Source organism: Protomyctophum bolini (assembly GCF_963924005.1).
Source record: "Protomyctophum bolini genome assembly, chromosome: 7".
Taxonomy (NCBI): domain Eukaryota; kingdom Metazoa; phylum Chordata; class Actinopteri; order Myctophiformes; family Myctophidae; genus Protomyctophum; species Protomyctophum bolini.
The window spans coordinates 42,189,636-42,207,276 of record NC_137868.1 but is presented as its reverse complement, the minus strand read 5'-3'; the positions used below and the strand labels follow the sequence as shown (position 1 = coordinate 42,207,276).

General features: G+C 49.2%; 1 protein-coding gene across 5 annotated transcripts in view; it reads left to right on the top strand.

The window, feature by feature from the left end:
* Positions 1-16,032, top strand: part of arhgap33 (Rho GTPase activating protein 33) — a 68,621-nt gene extending 52,589 nt beyond the window's left edge. For 4 of the 5 annotated variants that reach the window (XM_080767202.1, XM_080767201.1, XM_080767200.1 and 1 more), the window contains exons 18-29: positions 1,044-1,168; positions 2,011-2,085; positions 3,016-3,191; positions 5,231-5,668; positions 5,789-5,875; positions 6,133-6,313; positions 7,483-7,637; positions 7,958-8,110; positions 11,449-11,897; positions 12,782-13,217; positions 13,656-15,077; positions 15,375-16,032. In XM_080767202.1, coding sequence (XP_080623328.1) covers positions 1,044-1,168; positions 2,011-2,085; positions 3,016-3,191; positions 5,231-5,668; positions 5,789-5,875; positions 6,133-6,313; positions 7,483-7,637; positions 7,958-8,110; positions 11,449-11,897; positions 12,782-13,217; positions 13,656-15,077; positions 15,375-15,785 — 4,108 coding nt within the window. In that variant the 3' untranslated portion in view covers positions 15,786-16,032. The remainder of the gene's footprint in view (positions 1-1,043; positions 1,169-2,010; positions 2,086-3,015; positions 3,192-5,230; positions 5,669-5,788; positions 5,876-6,132; positions 6,314-7,482; positions 7,638-7,957; positions 8,111-11,448; positions 11,898-12,781; positions 13,218-13,655; positions 15,078-15,374) is intronic. The other variant, XM_080767204.1, reaches the window with a different exon arrangement.
* The last annotated feature ends 1,609 nt before the right edge of the window (positions 16,033-17,641 follow it).

Below are 17,641 nucleotides of genomic sequence, written 5' to 3'. Positions count from 1 at the left end.
AATTTAAATCTATTGAAAATATCGCAGTGTTAATTTTGACAGCAAATTCTGATTCAGTCTTTTGAATAACACCATTTAGCTTGAGTCCTATTTAGTCACCAGAAATAGTTTGTTTAGTCTTAGCCTAGTCTTAGTTGACTAAATATCATATCTTAGTCTTTTACTCTTTTAGTCTTTTTTTCTCTTAGTCTTTGCATGTTTTAGTCTTAGTCATGCCAGTGTTCATCTTGACAGCAAATTCTGATTTATTCTTTTGAATAACACACCATTTAGTTTAGTTTCCTATTTAATCATAATGAATATGAATTGTTTAGTTTTGGTCAACACAATTCACACCGAAGTATTGAAATGTATTGAAATCTGTCTTCAAAGCCACTGAAAGTATCACTGTACTGAAATAAAGTATTGGCATCTATTGAAAACTATTGCAATGTACTCTATTCAAATCTACTGCAATTTATTGATGCTTTGAATATGACTGGAATCTATTTAAAGTATTGAAATCTACACACTTCTATTTAAAAGTAGTCAAATCTCTAGATGCATTTGAAGTCAACTTAAATCTATTCAAATCTATCTCCAAATGTCCGCCTATCATGACGTGCCGAGAGTTGGGACTTAAGGGTTTAGGGTTCAAGAAGTGTTTCATTGTACTTTAAAGGACAACTTTTGTTTTGTTCAACCACGGTTAATGTTTTAGGTTCCTATTAGAGAAAGTAAAAGATGAGGCCAGATGTAATTTCATGGGGTCTAGTAGGACTATAGACTAGTAAATATTAATAAAGAAATCGCCGTAAAATGTTGTAAAAAAATTACATATTCAGCCCCATGTTTGAATGTCCCCGGCCCACCTGTCAAAAATAGCTAAAATCGCTAAAACGAAAGAAAGCAGCAAATGAAAAAAAAATAACACTCACCTGAACCTTGGTTGAAAAAAAGTCCAGATGTTGATTGAAACATGAGTCCAGATGTTGATTGAAACGTGAGTCCAAGATGTTGATTGAAACGTGAGTCCAGATGTTGATCGAAAGATGTCTCTGTAGGAGGAAGAGGGGCCTGAAGGAGAGGAAGAGTGCAGGAAGCTGGAAGACCTTCTTCGCCATCGGGAGGTCGACCCGTAAGCCAATGAGGATCAGCTCCCTGTTCCAGCCCACCATGTCCAACGCTGGTACGTAACGCAAACCCAGGGACGTGCAGAGAGTGTTACACAGAGGCAGGGGCTGAAATCCCGTAAGAGGGCACTTTTGGACAAAAATATCTAAAATCAGCTTGTATAGATCAGCTATTTTCGGTGCGCAAACCCAGCAGAGATGCAGGGCGTACGACATGGATTTAGAAACAATTTAGTTTCAACGCGAAATGCTGCTTATGTGCGTTCAAGTTCAGGAGACTTGGGGCTGTATAAAGCAATTCTCCTGCTGCCTTCTTCCAGTATGGTGTGGCATTTGCATTTCTTTCACCATCAGTAAATGCTGCCTTCGTGGTCTGGAAAGGGCAGTTGTTTTACAGACGGGTAAAAAGGGCAGGGGCTGAAGCCCCCTTTGATGTCTTATGTGTTCACGTGCCTGGCGTAATCTGTTCTGTTCGCGTGTCAAGTCACATGTCGCTAACCTGTATTCCATACCGTTGCTGTCTGAGCTGAAATCTCGTACCTCGTATCTCGTATCTCGTTTTTTTTTAAATAAATTACATAAATGCATTCCCTACTACTTCGTCATACTAACACTACAGTGTCAAAAGTCCCAGTTTCGGTTTCCATTTCAGAGAATGTTGAAATGAATCTCTTTTTCTTAACCAAGTTTCTGCTCTATTACAACTTAAAAGTTGAATTTCGAATCAAAACCCTTCTGGGTTCATTTTTACATCGCACGTCGCGTTGTCTTTTGAGCCTGTAGATCTGGTACGTTTGCATCTAATGCATTTTTATCCTGAAAAGTAACATTTTCCACCTGAACAAATATAACATAAATAACTCCTTATCTCCCTTTCCCGCTTGTGTGTGTGTGCCAGGTTGTCACGTGGACAGTGTGACTCTCAGGTCAGCTAAGAGTGAGGAGAGTTTGTCTTCTCAGCACAGTGGGCCAGGTTAGTATCACATTACCATAATCTAATGATGACATGTCATAAATCAACGATCATTATTATCACCCAGTTATTCGTTGTCGGGTTATCCCATCGCGGACCCAGGGTTGCTACAGAGCTATGATGAATCTCCAAGTGATAATGTGTTCTTCACAAACCCAAAGCTACAACCACATGAGCCTTCAGTAGACAAGCAGTGTTTTTGCGCCAGCTTGCTTGGAACCTTGCCAGAGATATATATAATAATAATACAAAATAAGTCCACCAGAGGTGGAGAAACCAAAGTAGGCGAAAAGACAACAAGAAAATAGTATAGATGCACAATATAATCGGTGGCGTATCGAAACCGGACGAAAAATGCCATATAACGGCATCGAACCGATCTCAAAATGATCCTGGTTATTTTCACCGATATTGATAATGTAGTGATAATGTGACCGTCAATGGCTTTGTACTCGCAGAGCAGCCAGTCAGCTGTCTACTTTCACCAGCAAAACAAAACATTCATATAAATATAACACGAGTTCAATATGAATATAATATACCGGTAATAATATAATATATAATATAAATATAGTCATATATCGGCATCGGCCAATATGACCCTGCAAATAATCGGAGATCGGGTTTCAGTCATAATTTCAAATCCGTGCACCTCTAGAAGAAAATCGAACACATTGCAGCACATGGTGTCACATTAACATACTGTTACCGGCCCTAGGGCTGATATGGCTTGTCGCCCTCTCTGTCATTGTATCACGCTCCCCAACCAGGGCAAATATGTGTGTGTGATTATATTGAATAACACACAGCTATATGATTACAGAATATATTTGGCTTACTGCTCCCTTCTTCGGTCTCTCCTCTCTCTCTCTCTCTCTCTCTCTCTCTCTCTCTCTCTCTCTCTCTGTGTCTCTCTCTGTGTCTCTCTAGCACCAGGGGAGGTCCAGCGGTTGCGCCGGCCTCGATCCAGTAGCGATGGCCTGTCATTGGCTGCTGCCATGGAAACCCATCTCCACGCGCACCGCCCCCCGTCGCGCCTGCCCTCCTCCCGCTCCTATGACAGCCTGTTGCCAGGGGAACAGCGCCACGACAACCGCGACGAGGAGGTAAACCACGTTTTTTAAATCTTGTGTTCCTTCTTCGTCGAGATGAAATTGTCGAGTTCAACGTCTTCCGACTCTGAGAGAATGTCTCTTTTGAATTTCTCTGTACACTCTCTAAAACACATGAACCGTTTGAACACACTTGTTTAATGTAGTTAAACAAGTTAATGTTGTTAAAATTAGGGATGCACCGATGTGTTTTAGTTTTTGAGTGGTGCAACCACTCCAAGGAACAGCAATGTCCGTGTACACACCTACCTATGTGGCCATGAGCACGAGAATGACTATTAGTACCAGTAGGGGCGCTGTTTGCCAGAAACGGAGAGAGAGATAGTGCTGCACTGTTGCCTGCTAATGAGACAGAGAGAGAGAGAGGAGGGGGAGAAGGGAGTTGCACCACTCAGTTCACACGGGTGTGATTTCATTTTATTTTTTACTCTATGGCTTACCATAAGCTTACCATAATCACGGTAAACATTATCATGTCATTTTTTACTAACTTTCAGTTCAGCACAGCTGAGGTGTGTGTGTGTGTGTGTGTGTGTGTGTGTGTGTGTGTGTAACTGGCACACCCTATGCCAGTATGCATGCACATGCTCAACCGTTTCTTAATGTGCTGCAGTGCTGCTGATCCTAGGTCAGCGTATATATCCTCACACGAGTTACACAGCACTTCGTGCTCCTCTCTCCCGATCAGCAGTGCTTCTCTGAGTCTTCTCGGATCCACTCTCTATCCGCTCTACTCTGCTAGCGATTCGATAAATAGACCCAGAACTCGAGGTATTAGGATATAACCCGATTGACCGTAATGAAACAGACCCGACCTGTGCGGCTCTCGGATATGTTCGGTTCGGGGAGACCCGGGAAGACCTCTTGAGCAAGAAGAATGAGGAAGTAACGCGTTTTCCACTATTGGTTGCCATGCGGGCAAGCAATAGTTCCAAACACTATTGTATAGTTCCAAACACTACTGTATAGTTCCAAACACTACTGTATAGTTCCAAACACTACTGTATAGTTCCAAACACTACTGTATAGTTCCAAACACTACTGTATAGTTCCAAACACTACTGTATAGTTCCAAACACTATTGTATAGTTCCAAACACTACTGTATAGTTCCAAACACTATTGTATAGTTCCAAACACTACTGTATAGTTCCAAACACTACTGTATAGTTCCAAACACTACTGTATAGTTCCAAACACTACTGTATAGTTCCAAACACTACTGTATAGTTCCAAACACTACTGTATAGTTCCAAACACACACTACTGTATAGTTCCAAACACTACTGTATAGTTCCAAACACTACTGTATAGTTCCAAACACACACTACTGTATAGTTCCAAACACTACTGTATAGTTCCAAACACACACTACTGTATAGTTCCAAACACTACTGTATAGTTCCAAACACTACTGTATAGTTCCAAACACACACTACTGTATAGTTCCAAACACTACTGTATAGTTCCAAACACACACTACTGTATAGTTCCAAACACTACTGTATAGTTCCAAACACTACTGTATAGTTCCAAACACTACTGTATAGTTCCAAACACTACTGTATAGTTCCAAACACTATTGTATAGTTCCAAACACTACTGTATAGTTCCAAACACTACTGTATAGTTCCAAACACTACTGTATAGTTCCAAACACTACTGTATAGTTCCAAACACTATTGTATAGTTCCAAACACTACTGTATAGTTCCAAACACTACTGTATAGTTCCAAACACTATTGTATAGTTCCAAACACTACTGTATAGTTCCAAACACTACTGTATAGTTCCAAACACAAACACTACTGTATAGTTCCAAACACTATTGCATAGTTCCAAACACTACTGTATAGTTCCAAACACTATTGTATAGTTCCAAACACTACTGTATAGTTCCAAACACTACTGTATAGTTCCAAACACTACTGTATAGTTCCAAACAGTGAATGCTCGTAATGGGTGTTGATTAAGGGTTCTCCAACCTGCAGAGGTAGTTGGGTGAACTGTTTAAATGTGTTTGTTGCGGCTCAGGAGGATGACGGCGATGGAGATGAGGAAGACGAGGACGAGGATGGAGACGGCGTTTACATGATGCCAGATTTCTCCAATCAGGAGCCAGCGTCTTCCTGGATGGCCGAGGACGTCATCGACTTTAGCCCCACCTTCCTGGAGGACGGGCCAATCGGACTGGGCAGTGCTCGGGACTCTCCTCCCGCGGGCAGCCCTCCGGCCTATCACTGCCTCAACCACCAAGTCCAGCGTCCAATCACGGAGGATCCAGACTCGGTGCTCAACCAGTCGGAAGCTGTTGCCCGGCGGAGTTTGATCCTGGCTGCCACGGCGCCGCCACAGCAGGTGTTCTGTCAGCACCGGCCATCCAATAGCAGCCCAGAGCAAGGCGAGGCAGCGAGTCAGAATGCTTCTCAAATTGCTTTCCCCGCCCCGGAGAGGCGGTCCTTCACTAAGAAGGTGGGACTTCTTTAACGTGTTTGGAATATATATTATACTGTATATATGCACATACAATATACAGTATATACTTATACTATTTCCGCTGGCTTACAGTATGTCATGTTGTCTCCTATGTAGATGGTCCATGCTTTGTCTTCTAAACCTCCACCCAAGGCACCAACAATGGACATCTCTCAACCAATCGCCATCAGCGTCCCTGCCAAGGTCAGTATGCAACATGTGTTTGTCAATGGGTTAATCACTAATTGCATTGTATTGAAATTAAACTGTGACAACAATGTTGACTTCCACACGTTTATTACTGCTTATTAGTCAATATTATGGTGTTAAACCACTCGTCTAGATCCTGTAAACTCACTCTGACCTCTCAGTTGATTTCTCTACACTCTCCCATAATATCCATAATAGCTCTCCATTTCTGCCCCGGCCAATCAACTTGTCTTCCTTTCGCGTCCTGTCAGGTTTTAGAGATGATTGGCCGACCGTCGGGCGAATCGCAGCAGCCCGCTGCCCATGGTGGCTCGGGCCCGCCCCCTCAGATGATCTCCATGTTGCTGAGGTCATGTGACTTCCAGCTGAGTGACAGCTGCCAGCAGGAGCTCCACAGCAAACTGGGGACGTCCGTGCCCGGGTCTGTCAAAGGTGAGAGAGAATGGCCTGGCGTTGCCAGACTGATATCACTGCATAGATATTAGTCTGGAAGCTCTGTGTATAACCTGCAGTTCCAAGGGGGCGAATTAAAAACATACCTCTGGTGGTTTGCTTACTGGGTCCTGATTGGTGCCCCGCAACTTCGAGCGCAGGCAAATCCAATCACAACCAAGCAATCCAATCACAACCACGCAGGGCTCAGACCAAATCGGCAGAGGACAATTTTGTTTTGCACTGACCGATTCGTCTGGTTTCCAGGCTAAGCAATTGCAGGAGACAAAATATTACATTTTGCTTGTGTTGATCTTATTTTTCTCTAGTCTCAGTGTTTTCTGTTGAACGTTTCAGTACAACATTTTTGGATCTCATTATTGTGTGTGAATAAATCACCGTAATACACGCCACACAGTTCCTGCCGAAGCTCAGCCACACGCGCTACTTTTAAATGGTTTTGAATATTGGGAAGAAGTAGTAGCTGGAGACGGTCTAACAAAACACGGAGGAAAATGTGAAAAGAAAGAGAATGTTTTACAACGAAGGTATTGTAAATAACACCTGTGACACTATAATAAGTGTTACGTATAGTTACATGATGCACTGTTGTGACGAGAAGAGAGTTGAGCCAGAAGGCAAAGCTCTCTGTCTACCGAGCAATCTTCGTTCCTACTCTCACCTATATGGTCATGAAGTGTGGGTTCATGAGAATAAGGCCGCGAATACAAGCGGCCAAAATGAGTTTTCTTTCGACGGGCGGCCGGCATCTCCCTTTCAAGTTCAGTCACGAGAGAGACTCGGAGTAGAGTCGCTGCTTTTTTCGCCTGGAAAAGGAGCCAGCTTAGGTGGTTCGGGGCATCTGGTTTTAGGATGCCTCTCGGGCGTCTCCCTAGGGAGGTCCTCGAGGCACGTCCCACTGGGAGGAGTCCCCGGGGGCAGAGACCAAGGCGCAGTTGGAGGAAACGCATCCACTCACTGGCCTTGGAGTGTCTCTGTTCAGCCTGTCTAAACGTGTTATTTAACGTGCTGTGGTAAGTGTCAGTAGTCATGTATGTCTGTCCATGTCTGTCTGTTTTGTCAAAGTATATATTCCTTGTGTTTATGAACTGTCTCTCCCTCTCTCTGTCTCGCTGTCTGTCTGTCTCTCTCTCTCTCTCTCTCTCCAGGTATACCAGGACCCACCGGAGCCCCTCTGCCCCCCCAGCAGCCACCCCCACCCCCTCCTAAAAACCCTGCCCGCCTCATGGCTCTGGTCCTGGCAGAAAGCGCCAACCGTGCCCTCCGTCAGGGCTCCTCCCCGCCCTACCACCCCAGCAGCAAGGTAACGTTCCCCCCCTCCCTCCCTCCCTCCATGACATATTCAATTCAAACCTCCATTGTCCCACAGGAAACTAGAGTTCTCAACGGGTCCGGAAATGTAGGCTCTAGTCCCTCATCAAACCCTGTACACTCAAGACACTGCCTCCCTTAGATCTCTATATATGCAGCTGACCTGTTCTGACATTCCATATGTTGATCTGACCACATCAAACCCTGTACACTCAAGACACGCTCCATGCAGTATATGGCCAGTAAAGAATTCATTCCATATGTCGATCTGACCCCCCCCCCCCCCCATGCGTCTCGTTCTGCCATCCTCAGGCCGACAGAGACTCTCTCCACCAGCTCTCTCTGTCAGCTGATGCTGAACCCACCGTGTACTCCTCTGTGGTGCAGCGCCCCCTCTCTGCCTGGATGAGCAATAACGCTGCAGAAAGCACGCCGCCGGGCCAGGCCACCAGGACACACACACAGGTGTGTTAAATAATAGGAAATTACATCTCGATTGTGCAAATTTACCAGGTGTTAAGTTATGTTAAGATATTATAAAATGTGTTTTTTGAGGGGGCGCTAGACCTTTCCGACGTCTGGCTTTCGGGAAATCACGTCTTATGGCAGCCAAGTCTATGGACTTTTAATGAAGTAAAGAAAAAAAACAGATGTCATGTGGCAGAGAAATCGATGGAGTTTTATCGAGTGTGATTTATTTTTGAGCAGTGCCTCCACTCCAATACGCAGCAATGCGTGTCCCCCTATGTTTGTCTGTATGTCTGAGCACGGACAGCAGCAACACCTAAAGTGGCCAGTAGAGTACAGCACAGAGTAAAGTGGCACAGAGTACACTACTATACAGTCCGGGGAACCCCACACGGACCGCCACACCGTTTCGGACGCCGGGCGGCTCGCCGGAACCGGTCCGGCCCCCTGGGGTCGCCCCGTACACTACAATGCCGTACAGAGCACAGTACAGTACAGTAACTATATAACATTAAATGTATAGTTGCACCACTCAGTTCACACTAGGTGTGATTGTTTGTTTGATGAGGGAGTGTAGGCTTGATTCAGTGGTTTCTGAGACGGTAACTTTGCGTTAACACCGTGAGACCATCAGGAGACAATAAATTCAGCACTTGGGTGGCGCAGTGGTAAAGTGCCTGGCTTTGGCTTTGTCAAGTGTCCATACAAACACAATTGGCCTGTGTTTGGGGGAGGGTCATATTTGTCACTGCACTGTATTGACCCAAAGTGTTTTCACACATAAGCCTCTAGTTTGAGGAGGAACCTACTTTAGATGTATATAGGCCTATGCCAAGTTTAAAAAAATGTGGTAAAGTCACACACACACACACACACACACACACACACACACACACACACATACACTGTGGAGTCTCAGTGGTCAAGGAGCAGGCGGAACAGGGGATTGCAGCAGTTTCAAACGGCTCTTTATTTGTTTAGCAGCAAAGTATACAGAATGCATGCAGGAGAAACCCCACGTAGGTTCAGCATAAATTATATTCCATACAATTTAAGTTTCACAGGCGTCGTCGCCAGCCTGGAGAGGATGAGAACAGAAGATTAGATTTCAACTCAGGTTTGTACAGTCTCTGATAGCTCGCTCCTCACTGGAGGGCTGTGGTTTTAATAACGATAAGAGGTGACGGCGCTGCCTTGCTTCGTGACGTCATCGGTCTTTATCTTTAACTGTAGCGGGTCTTCTCCCCTAGCGGGTTCCAGCTCCAAGAGAGCACTAGCCGTTTTGCCACCCTGGCGTATATAATGAGCGCCTGTTCGCTAGACAGGCCTCAATAGTAGACTCAAGAATTATAGGTTTCTTTCCGACCTTATTTTGGGTAGTGTCCTTGTCGCTGTCACTGTGGCGGGGCTGCCACCCTCCCGCCGCGCGATATGCGGACTTGGAACTCCCGTCTCTATATTTTACTCATACAGTCCGAGTGTCTCTGTCCCTCGGACATTCCCTGGACCGTTCCTAAAAGCCTGTGATGAGAGGAGAATGACAGTTAAGACATGCAGAGCTATTCACATGAATGTGTGTTCGGTGGAGGTGTGTGTGTCGTCTTACCCCCCGACGGTGTGCCGTGCGTGCCTCCGTGAGCATGTGTGTGTGAACCAGCCGCTGTCAGACGTAGACTGAGTCTTCCTTTTTATATGACGGGTGTGGCCGCTTGCTGATTTGGGTGCGGTCGATCCATCAGCTCCAGCTGGCGGAGGAGGAGATTCGGGACGTATATATTCCCTATCACACGGCCGAGGGCGTTCCTAACGGCCCGAGGCTTCTTCTGTCTGACAGCGTGTCTGGTTGCCCTGGCAACGCACTTACCATCGCGGGGTGTCGCTCTCGAGACCCCACAACACACACACACACATACACACACACACACACACATACACACACACACACACACACACACACACACACACACACACACACACTTATTTAAAGGGTGACTTTGTCAAGTCACCCTTTAAATAGCGCGCCACCGAGTGGCGCGCTACGAGCTTGTAGGTCTGCTGTTTTTGAAAAATCGAAGAACGACTGACATTTTTTTAAATCTGATCTCAGGTCAGAATGGGTTAATCAGACCAGTGTGTGTCCAGTGGAAACCTGGTATGAATCTGATCTCAGGTCAGAATGGGTTAAAGCCAGAGAGCATTCCGTTGCACTTTTCGCGAGGTGCGCTAGCAATTTCCGGCAAGTGACGCCAACCTTACCATTACAACGGGGGGTATAAATTGACAGCTATAGGAAGCATCCCCTAATCAAAGAATCCATAAAGTTTGAATAAATAGCACTTTCATTTAAAAGCACCAATGAGAACGGTATAGATTAAAGGACCACGTTGTTTTTGTTTTTCAACCGAGATTCGTGTTTTTGGTTGTTATTGGTTGTTAATTTCGATTTTAGCTATTTTTGAAAGGGGGGGCATGGGGGGGGCATTCGAACAATTGCATAGCGCCTGTCACAGACGTGCGCAGAGCAAGTTCTCAGTCCAGGAAACTCAGTGCAGTTTGCCGGCGGCCGTTCATTGCGGGGACGCCTGACCTCGGCGTCACGTTCTCGCTCACATGATTCACCTCATTCAATCACACCATCTTCATATTACCGGCTGGTATCATCCTGCTTGCTTGCTGCTCACCCTCCTCCACCCCAGCTACCACCTGTCTCACCCTCCTCCACCCCAGCTACCACCTGTCGTTTTGGATCTGCTGTTTCGGTACGCGGGGGATTCGGAGTCCCTATATGGTTGGGGGACTGATGCGCTTGATCAGAGTACCTAAAAAAGCAGATCCAATTTATCGCCAAACCATAATAAATATATATATATATGGTCATTTTATATTCAATAAATCTATATTCCATTCATGAGTTGTCCTGACTGAAGTGGCAAAATATGTCTTTTTTTTGTTTGATCTCAGATTTGTTTCCTTACTGTTTTCTTATTTTTGCCATGGCACCGTTGAAATGACATGTAAATCCAAATGTACCTCATTCCCACTCTTAATACTGTTTAGTAGCCAAAAACGTCAAGACGTCAATCAGACGTCTTGACGTAATGGATGCCACGGGCGTCAAGACGTCTCTCCCTTGGGAATTAAAAAAATATATATTAAAAAAAATATTTAGAAAATTCCTCTAATCTGGTGTACAGGTGATGACATGCACATTACATGCATAATAGAATTACAAATTCTTTCTTTCTTTATAATGGGCACTCGGAGCCTAAACTGGTGACCACCAGGTGGCGCTTAAAGAGTTTTAACACGTGCGTTTGTTTACGTGCATCTTCCAGGACACCGGCACCCTGTCCTCCGAGACGTCCGTCTCCGACTCCGTGGCCACCGACCAGTCGGGCGGCAGCTGCTCCTCGGGAGACGAACACACCCCCAGCCCCGTCTACACCAATCAGAGCCACCACGGGGGGGGCGGCTCCAGGCGAAGCCCCCCCTCCTCCGACGCGCCGCGGCCGGACAGGCGGAAGCCTCCCGCGTACGGCCGCCAGCTCTCCGCCCCTCACCTGCACCAGAAGACCACCACGACCACGACGACCACAACCGCCTCTTCTCACGCCTCCTCCGCCGCCCTCACCACGGTGTCTGCCTCCGTCTCCACCCAGAACATCTCGGTGTTGGCGCTGGCGGCCCAGCAGCCTCAGCTGCAGCACTCCCAGCACTCCCAGTCGCAGTCCATGGCGTATCCCCAGTCCTCCCAGTCCTCCCAGCTCCACATGCACCACTCCAGGTTAGTCACCGTCATACACATTTAGTGTATTCTAGGGAATTAAGCAAACTAGTCGTCGACTAGTAAATCCACTAGTCGACCTTGTTGGTACGAGTTGCCTAGTTGATAAGAAAAATAAATAAAAAGTTTATTTCACCGATTTTGTAGGCCTCAAGATCAGATAGTCACCAATGTACACATTTTTTAAATGTACAAATATATATATATTTTTTTAATTTTTACATAATAGGTAGTTGACTAGAAGTGAATGCCCTAGTGTAGTCTGTAGTGGTTCTATTAATGTACTTAAAATATCAAATATTATTTTCTGAAAAACCCATGTTTTTCTATGTCGAGGACCCCCAGAATTATCTCTATTGGGCCACGGACGTCGGACGCCCATCTCAAAATATGTAGTTCCAGGCAGGCCCCCCCCCCCCCAGAAGCCAATATTTTAGTTAAAAAAACATTTTCGGTAGCATAATCGGAATAGGCCATATCGGCCATAAAAATGCCATATCGGTATGAATGGTCTCAAAATGATAGATTATGTGATCGTTTTTTTACCAGCAAAAAATAAATAAAAAAATCTACATTTAATTTGTGTACTTGTCTCATTCAGTAGGCATTCAGTTGTGAAAACAGACACAGTGCAGTATTATGCTATTTATCAATTGATTGAATACTTTATTTTACAGGCTTCGGGCCCTATAGGGCCTAGACTTGTTTCCATTGTGGTCCTCTGTATAATATCGGATTCGGTCAGAATCGGTATCAGCAGATATGACCCTGCAAATAACCGGATATCGGTCATAATTTCATAATTGTGCCCCCCTAATTATGACAATAATAAATGTGATTCTCTCTCTCTCTCAAATAACAACTGTGACAACCCTCAACTCCAGGTCCGAGAGCTCTCCGCTGTCCCAGGCCATCGCTCATCAGCCCGGGAGACCCAAGGTGCCGCCCAAACCCCTGGACCTGGTGGCGCCGCCCCAGCGGGACCGAGACGTCCCCCTGACGACGTCCCAGAGGAACAGAGACTCCCTGGCTCTCCAGGTGGCCCCCGGGGGGCCCCCCAGGGGGGAGCATCATAGCCGCGACCACCACCACAACCCTCTGACCCGGTCGGAGCTGCGGCGCTCCCTGGACGCCGACAGGGTGCGTCGCCTGGTGGGGGAGCCGCCGGGCGGCGGCGGCGGCCAGCAGCAGCCGCCCCCGCTGGCCCGGGCCTTCTCCGAGCGTCTGAGCGGAGCTCCGGACAGGCTGGCGCGGTACCACGCTGCCCGGGCCGCTAGCCAGCCGGTCCCCGCCTGCCCTCCGCCGCCCGCCTCCGCCATGGTACAGTGTATACACACAGTACATATACAACAATCAATTTGAAGCTATGATTCCCTTTGTTTTCAAATGACATGAAAAAACGAAAATTAAAGGTATATTCAGTGATTTCACTTAATTCAAATATCACTTTATTTTTTTGTTTTGTTGTGATAATCCTCTCTACTACCATATAAGGAGTTCCTCCCTGTCCCCAGTTAACCCCTGGGGGGGTCAAAAAACCTTAGGTTTCGTTTTTTTGGTTCTCTATCCTGATTGGATGAAAGCTTGGGTCCCAAGGCAAAAACGAAACCTACGGTTTTTTTGAGTGAAATCACTGAATATACCTTTAAAAAAACCCCAATGGCAGTCACCTCAGTCAAATGTAGTCACATATTGTAACGTTCCAATGTTCATTTTTGTATAACGGTGACCTCCTGTTCCTCTTCTCCCCCCGTGTAGGCTCACCCCCTGGCCTCCTCCTTCCCCGCTGACGACCAGGGGAAGATGGAGAACTTCTACTACGAGATCGGGGCCCCCCGGGGGGGGGGCGACCCCCACCCCTCCCCCTCCGGCCCGCCCAGCTACGCCCGCCACGCCTACCTCAACATGAGGTCAGAGGACTTCCTGTGCGGCGAGCGCCCCGGCGGCAGACCCCTGTCCCGCGGCGGCGGCGGACCGGCTTACCATGGCTACCCGGGGGGCGGGGCGGACGGCGGCGGCGGGAGGCGGGGCGGCCAGCTGTGGTCGTCGGACGCCACCAGAGCCTGGGCCGCCTCCCGCTCCCTGCGTTGCCACGACGACGGCGGCGGCGGCGGCAACAACAGGCCCCGCCTCCAGCGGCTGCCGCCGGCGGCGCGCAACGAGATGCACCCGCTGGCCAACGCCTCCTTCTCCCCGCTCGTCTCCAACAACAACAACGCCGCCGCGCTGCTGGCCCCCCCCGGGGGCAACGCCGCCGTTGCGCCCCCCCCGGCCCACCCCGCCCCCCTCCACCCGTACTTCCAGAACGGCCGGGTGTACTACCGCTCGCAGCCGGACGAGGCGCCCGCCGCCTCTGCCGCCGCCGCCGCCGCGGGGGGGCAGCACGGCGGCGGCAGCGACCGCCCGGAACCCGTCTACGTCAACTACCCGTTCGCCTCCTCCTCCTCCGCCCCTCTCCCTCCCCCTCCCCCGTACGTCTCCTCCTCCTCCTCCTCCTCTGCTCCCGCGAGTCGCGGCTGGGCCACCAGCGACCTGGACCCTCCCCCTCCCCCTCCCCATCCCCCGTCCTCCCCTCTCCTCCTCTCCCCGCTGCTCCTCACGCCCCCCGGCGGCGACCACCGGGACCACCCGAGGAGAGACTCCTCCTCCTCCTCCTCCTCTCCCTCGCCGCCGTCTCTCAGCCCCTCCCCCACGGCTCCCGAACCACCCGCCACCACGCCGGACTCGGACGGAGGAGACGCGGCCGCCGGCCGCCGCAGCGGCCACGGAACGGACGGCGGGACGGACGAACGAGAACGAGGAGAGAGGAGGGAGGACGGAGGAGGAGGAGGAGGAGGAGGAGGAGGAGGAGGAGGAGCCATGGACGGGAGAGGAGAGTGGCGGTCGGGGGAAAAAAGCCCCCCCGAGGGGTCGTCGCGGGGTCGCGACGTCACCCCTCCCCCCCCTCCTCCCCCTCCCCCCGCCGTCATGTCCGGCCACGACATCGCCGCTCTGCTGATGGAGAAGATGACGCAGGAGGAGAGAGAGGAGACCGCCGCCGCCGCCTCCCCGCCGCACGCACTGCACCCCCCCAACCCCTACGCCCCCGCTCCCCCTCCCCCGCCCTACCACCACCAGGCGGCGCAGCGCGGGGAGGCGTGGTGGCGCGCCGCCTCGGCGGGCGGCCAGCGCTACCGGCAGGTACGGGCGCTAGCTGCTTGTGTGTGTGTGTGTGTGTGTTTGTGTGTGTGTGTGTGCGTGTGTGCGTGTGTGCGTGTGTGTGCGTGTGCGCGTGTGTGATATGAAGTGTGAGCTTACCATAATCACAGTAATCCCATATTCCATCATATTCAAGGGCTTTTGGTTAGAAAGTAGACAGACTCCATAAAGCACGGCAGAGGGGAGGTGTGTGTGTGTGTGTGTGTGTGCTTATCGATTATTAATCGATAATGTTGTCACCTAATCAATTGTTGAATTAATGGTCCCTCCTCCCGGCAGGTGTTTGACGTCCTGCCCTCCGGCGACCAGGTCCTGAGGTTCCACCGCTCGGAGGAGGAGGCGTCCACCGCCCCCGCCGCCGCTGCCGAGCACAGCCCCTTCCCGGCCCGCTCCGGGTACCAGGAACCCCCCTACCCCCACCACCGCTCCTCGTACCCCTCCCACCAGCCCTCCTCGGCTCCCTTCGGGGGTCCCATGAGGGGGAACGTATACCCGCCGCCGCCCGGCGCTCAGAGCCAACCGCAGCACCACACGAGTCACGTATACCCTCCGCCGCCACCGCAGCCCCTCTACCCGCCCCGGAGGGAGATGATCCCCGACCCCGGGGCGGCCATGAGGGGTCAGAGAGGCCTGGTCCGACAGGGCAGTCTGCCCGGAGCCCCCTGGAGCCAAACCAGGTCCTACTGCTAAGGACCACGACTCCTTTAAAAAAAACTAAATCTAAACGTAAAAAAGAAACGAGGCAGGTCTTTTTTTTTAAAGGCGTTCCGGCATTGTTAAGACGGCACAGTTGAGAGACGGGGGGGGGGACGGGGGACGGGGGACGTCAAAAGCCCAGATTTTGAACCCGCGATGTTTTTTACGACGATGTCTGTGCCTGCGGAGATACAGTCTGAGCCCATCAGGGAACTGATCTCAGATCAGTATAGGAGGGGCGTGGAGTGCTAATGCCCTGCTCTCCCCTGTTGCTCTATAGTTAGTTTGATAACACAACCTTATACCCCTGTACAAACGCACTGCATCGACGATAGCTAGTATGTTGCACCTTCGACTGTGTCGTCGCGGGACCGATATAAACATGTTCATATCGTACATCGGCGGTGTCCAAACGACGTGTCATGAAGGGACCGAGGTTTTACAGTGAAACAAAACACTTAACGCGATATCATTTCACAAAAAAACTTTAACCAACGACGCTGTGGGGGGGGGGATAATTATTAGTGAATTAATCAGCTGATATGTAGTGTTTGATTGGGATTTTAAAAAACCTGTACGCACCCTCCATGGCATAATGAGTGGACACCACCACAGCCTTAGACTGATAGCTCAGAGCGGAGTGGGGTATATGTTCAGCGGGGGGATTCATGGAACACACTGCAGCACGTCACAGGCATATAGTTCTGTGTCTGTATAGTTCCCATGCCAAACCTCAGTTTATACCCCACATGAGGGAGAAGGCTGCAGGGTGGGGAGGAGACGTTAGTGGTTCTGTAGTGCAGAACAGCCCCTCGGAGAAGAGTGTGACACTTCGACCGAATCCGCTCAGTCTGCAGTGCTGCTGTAATTCGCTCTGGAAATTAGACCCTGAAATGTTCATCGCGGAGATACGGTATAGAGCTTCATCGGGAAGGTGTATACACTCTCTTTGAGACGGAGCATTCTCGAGGCTTACCCGTCACCCGTCTCGACTCTGTTGTTACTTTAGCTGCCGCTCGCCGTCGCTCGAAACGACGATTTTGCGAAGTGTCAAACGAGCCTGTAAAGAGGCTGTTGTGGGGCTTCTGCTATACAGGGAGACTATGATTATCAACACAAGCACATGTATACTGGTTGTAGTCGGCGACCGCCAAGGGACCAGGCTGTCAACCAGCCAATCAACTCAGCACACCACTAACAGCTGGACCAATGAGGAGACGGAGAGAGAGCCAGACGAGGGCGGTACAATCACGGAGAAGGAGGAAGTGTCTTATGGGAGAACGGAACCGGCTTTGGTTTGACTTATAATGGGCTGGTTTTGACCGATACCATTTGCGATCCACATGGAATGTCCAGGATAAAGGACGTGGAATGCAATTGCGGATGGGAGCTCTGAGGACTGGGTAGAGAACAGGGCTGTAAGGACCTAGTGGACTGGATTTAACTGGAATGGACCAGAACAGGACTGCCTCAGTAGTATGTGTACATAGAGTGTGTGTGTGTGTGTGTGTGTGTGTGTGTGTGTGTGTGTGTGTGTGTGTGTGTGTGTGTGAGAGAGAGAGTGTGTGAGAGAGAGAGACTACAAAAAGTGTCTGGCTCACCTATGACGTATTAGTGAGGAGACGGACATGTAGAGTTTAAAATTAGCAAAGGCATCATTTTTAAGTTTAAGTTTAGTTTTTTGTTGGATTAATTCTTTGTATTTATTTAGTTTGAGCCCTGTTTTCCAGCAATGTCGGGACGGATACAACAGTATAGCTGGGTTTCTTTAGTCTGAGCTGCCAATGATTGTGCTGGTGTGTGTGTGTGTGTGTGTGTGCGTGCATGCGTGTTTGCACGTTGTGAGGTGT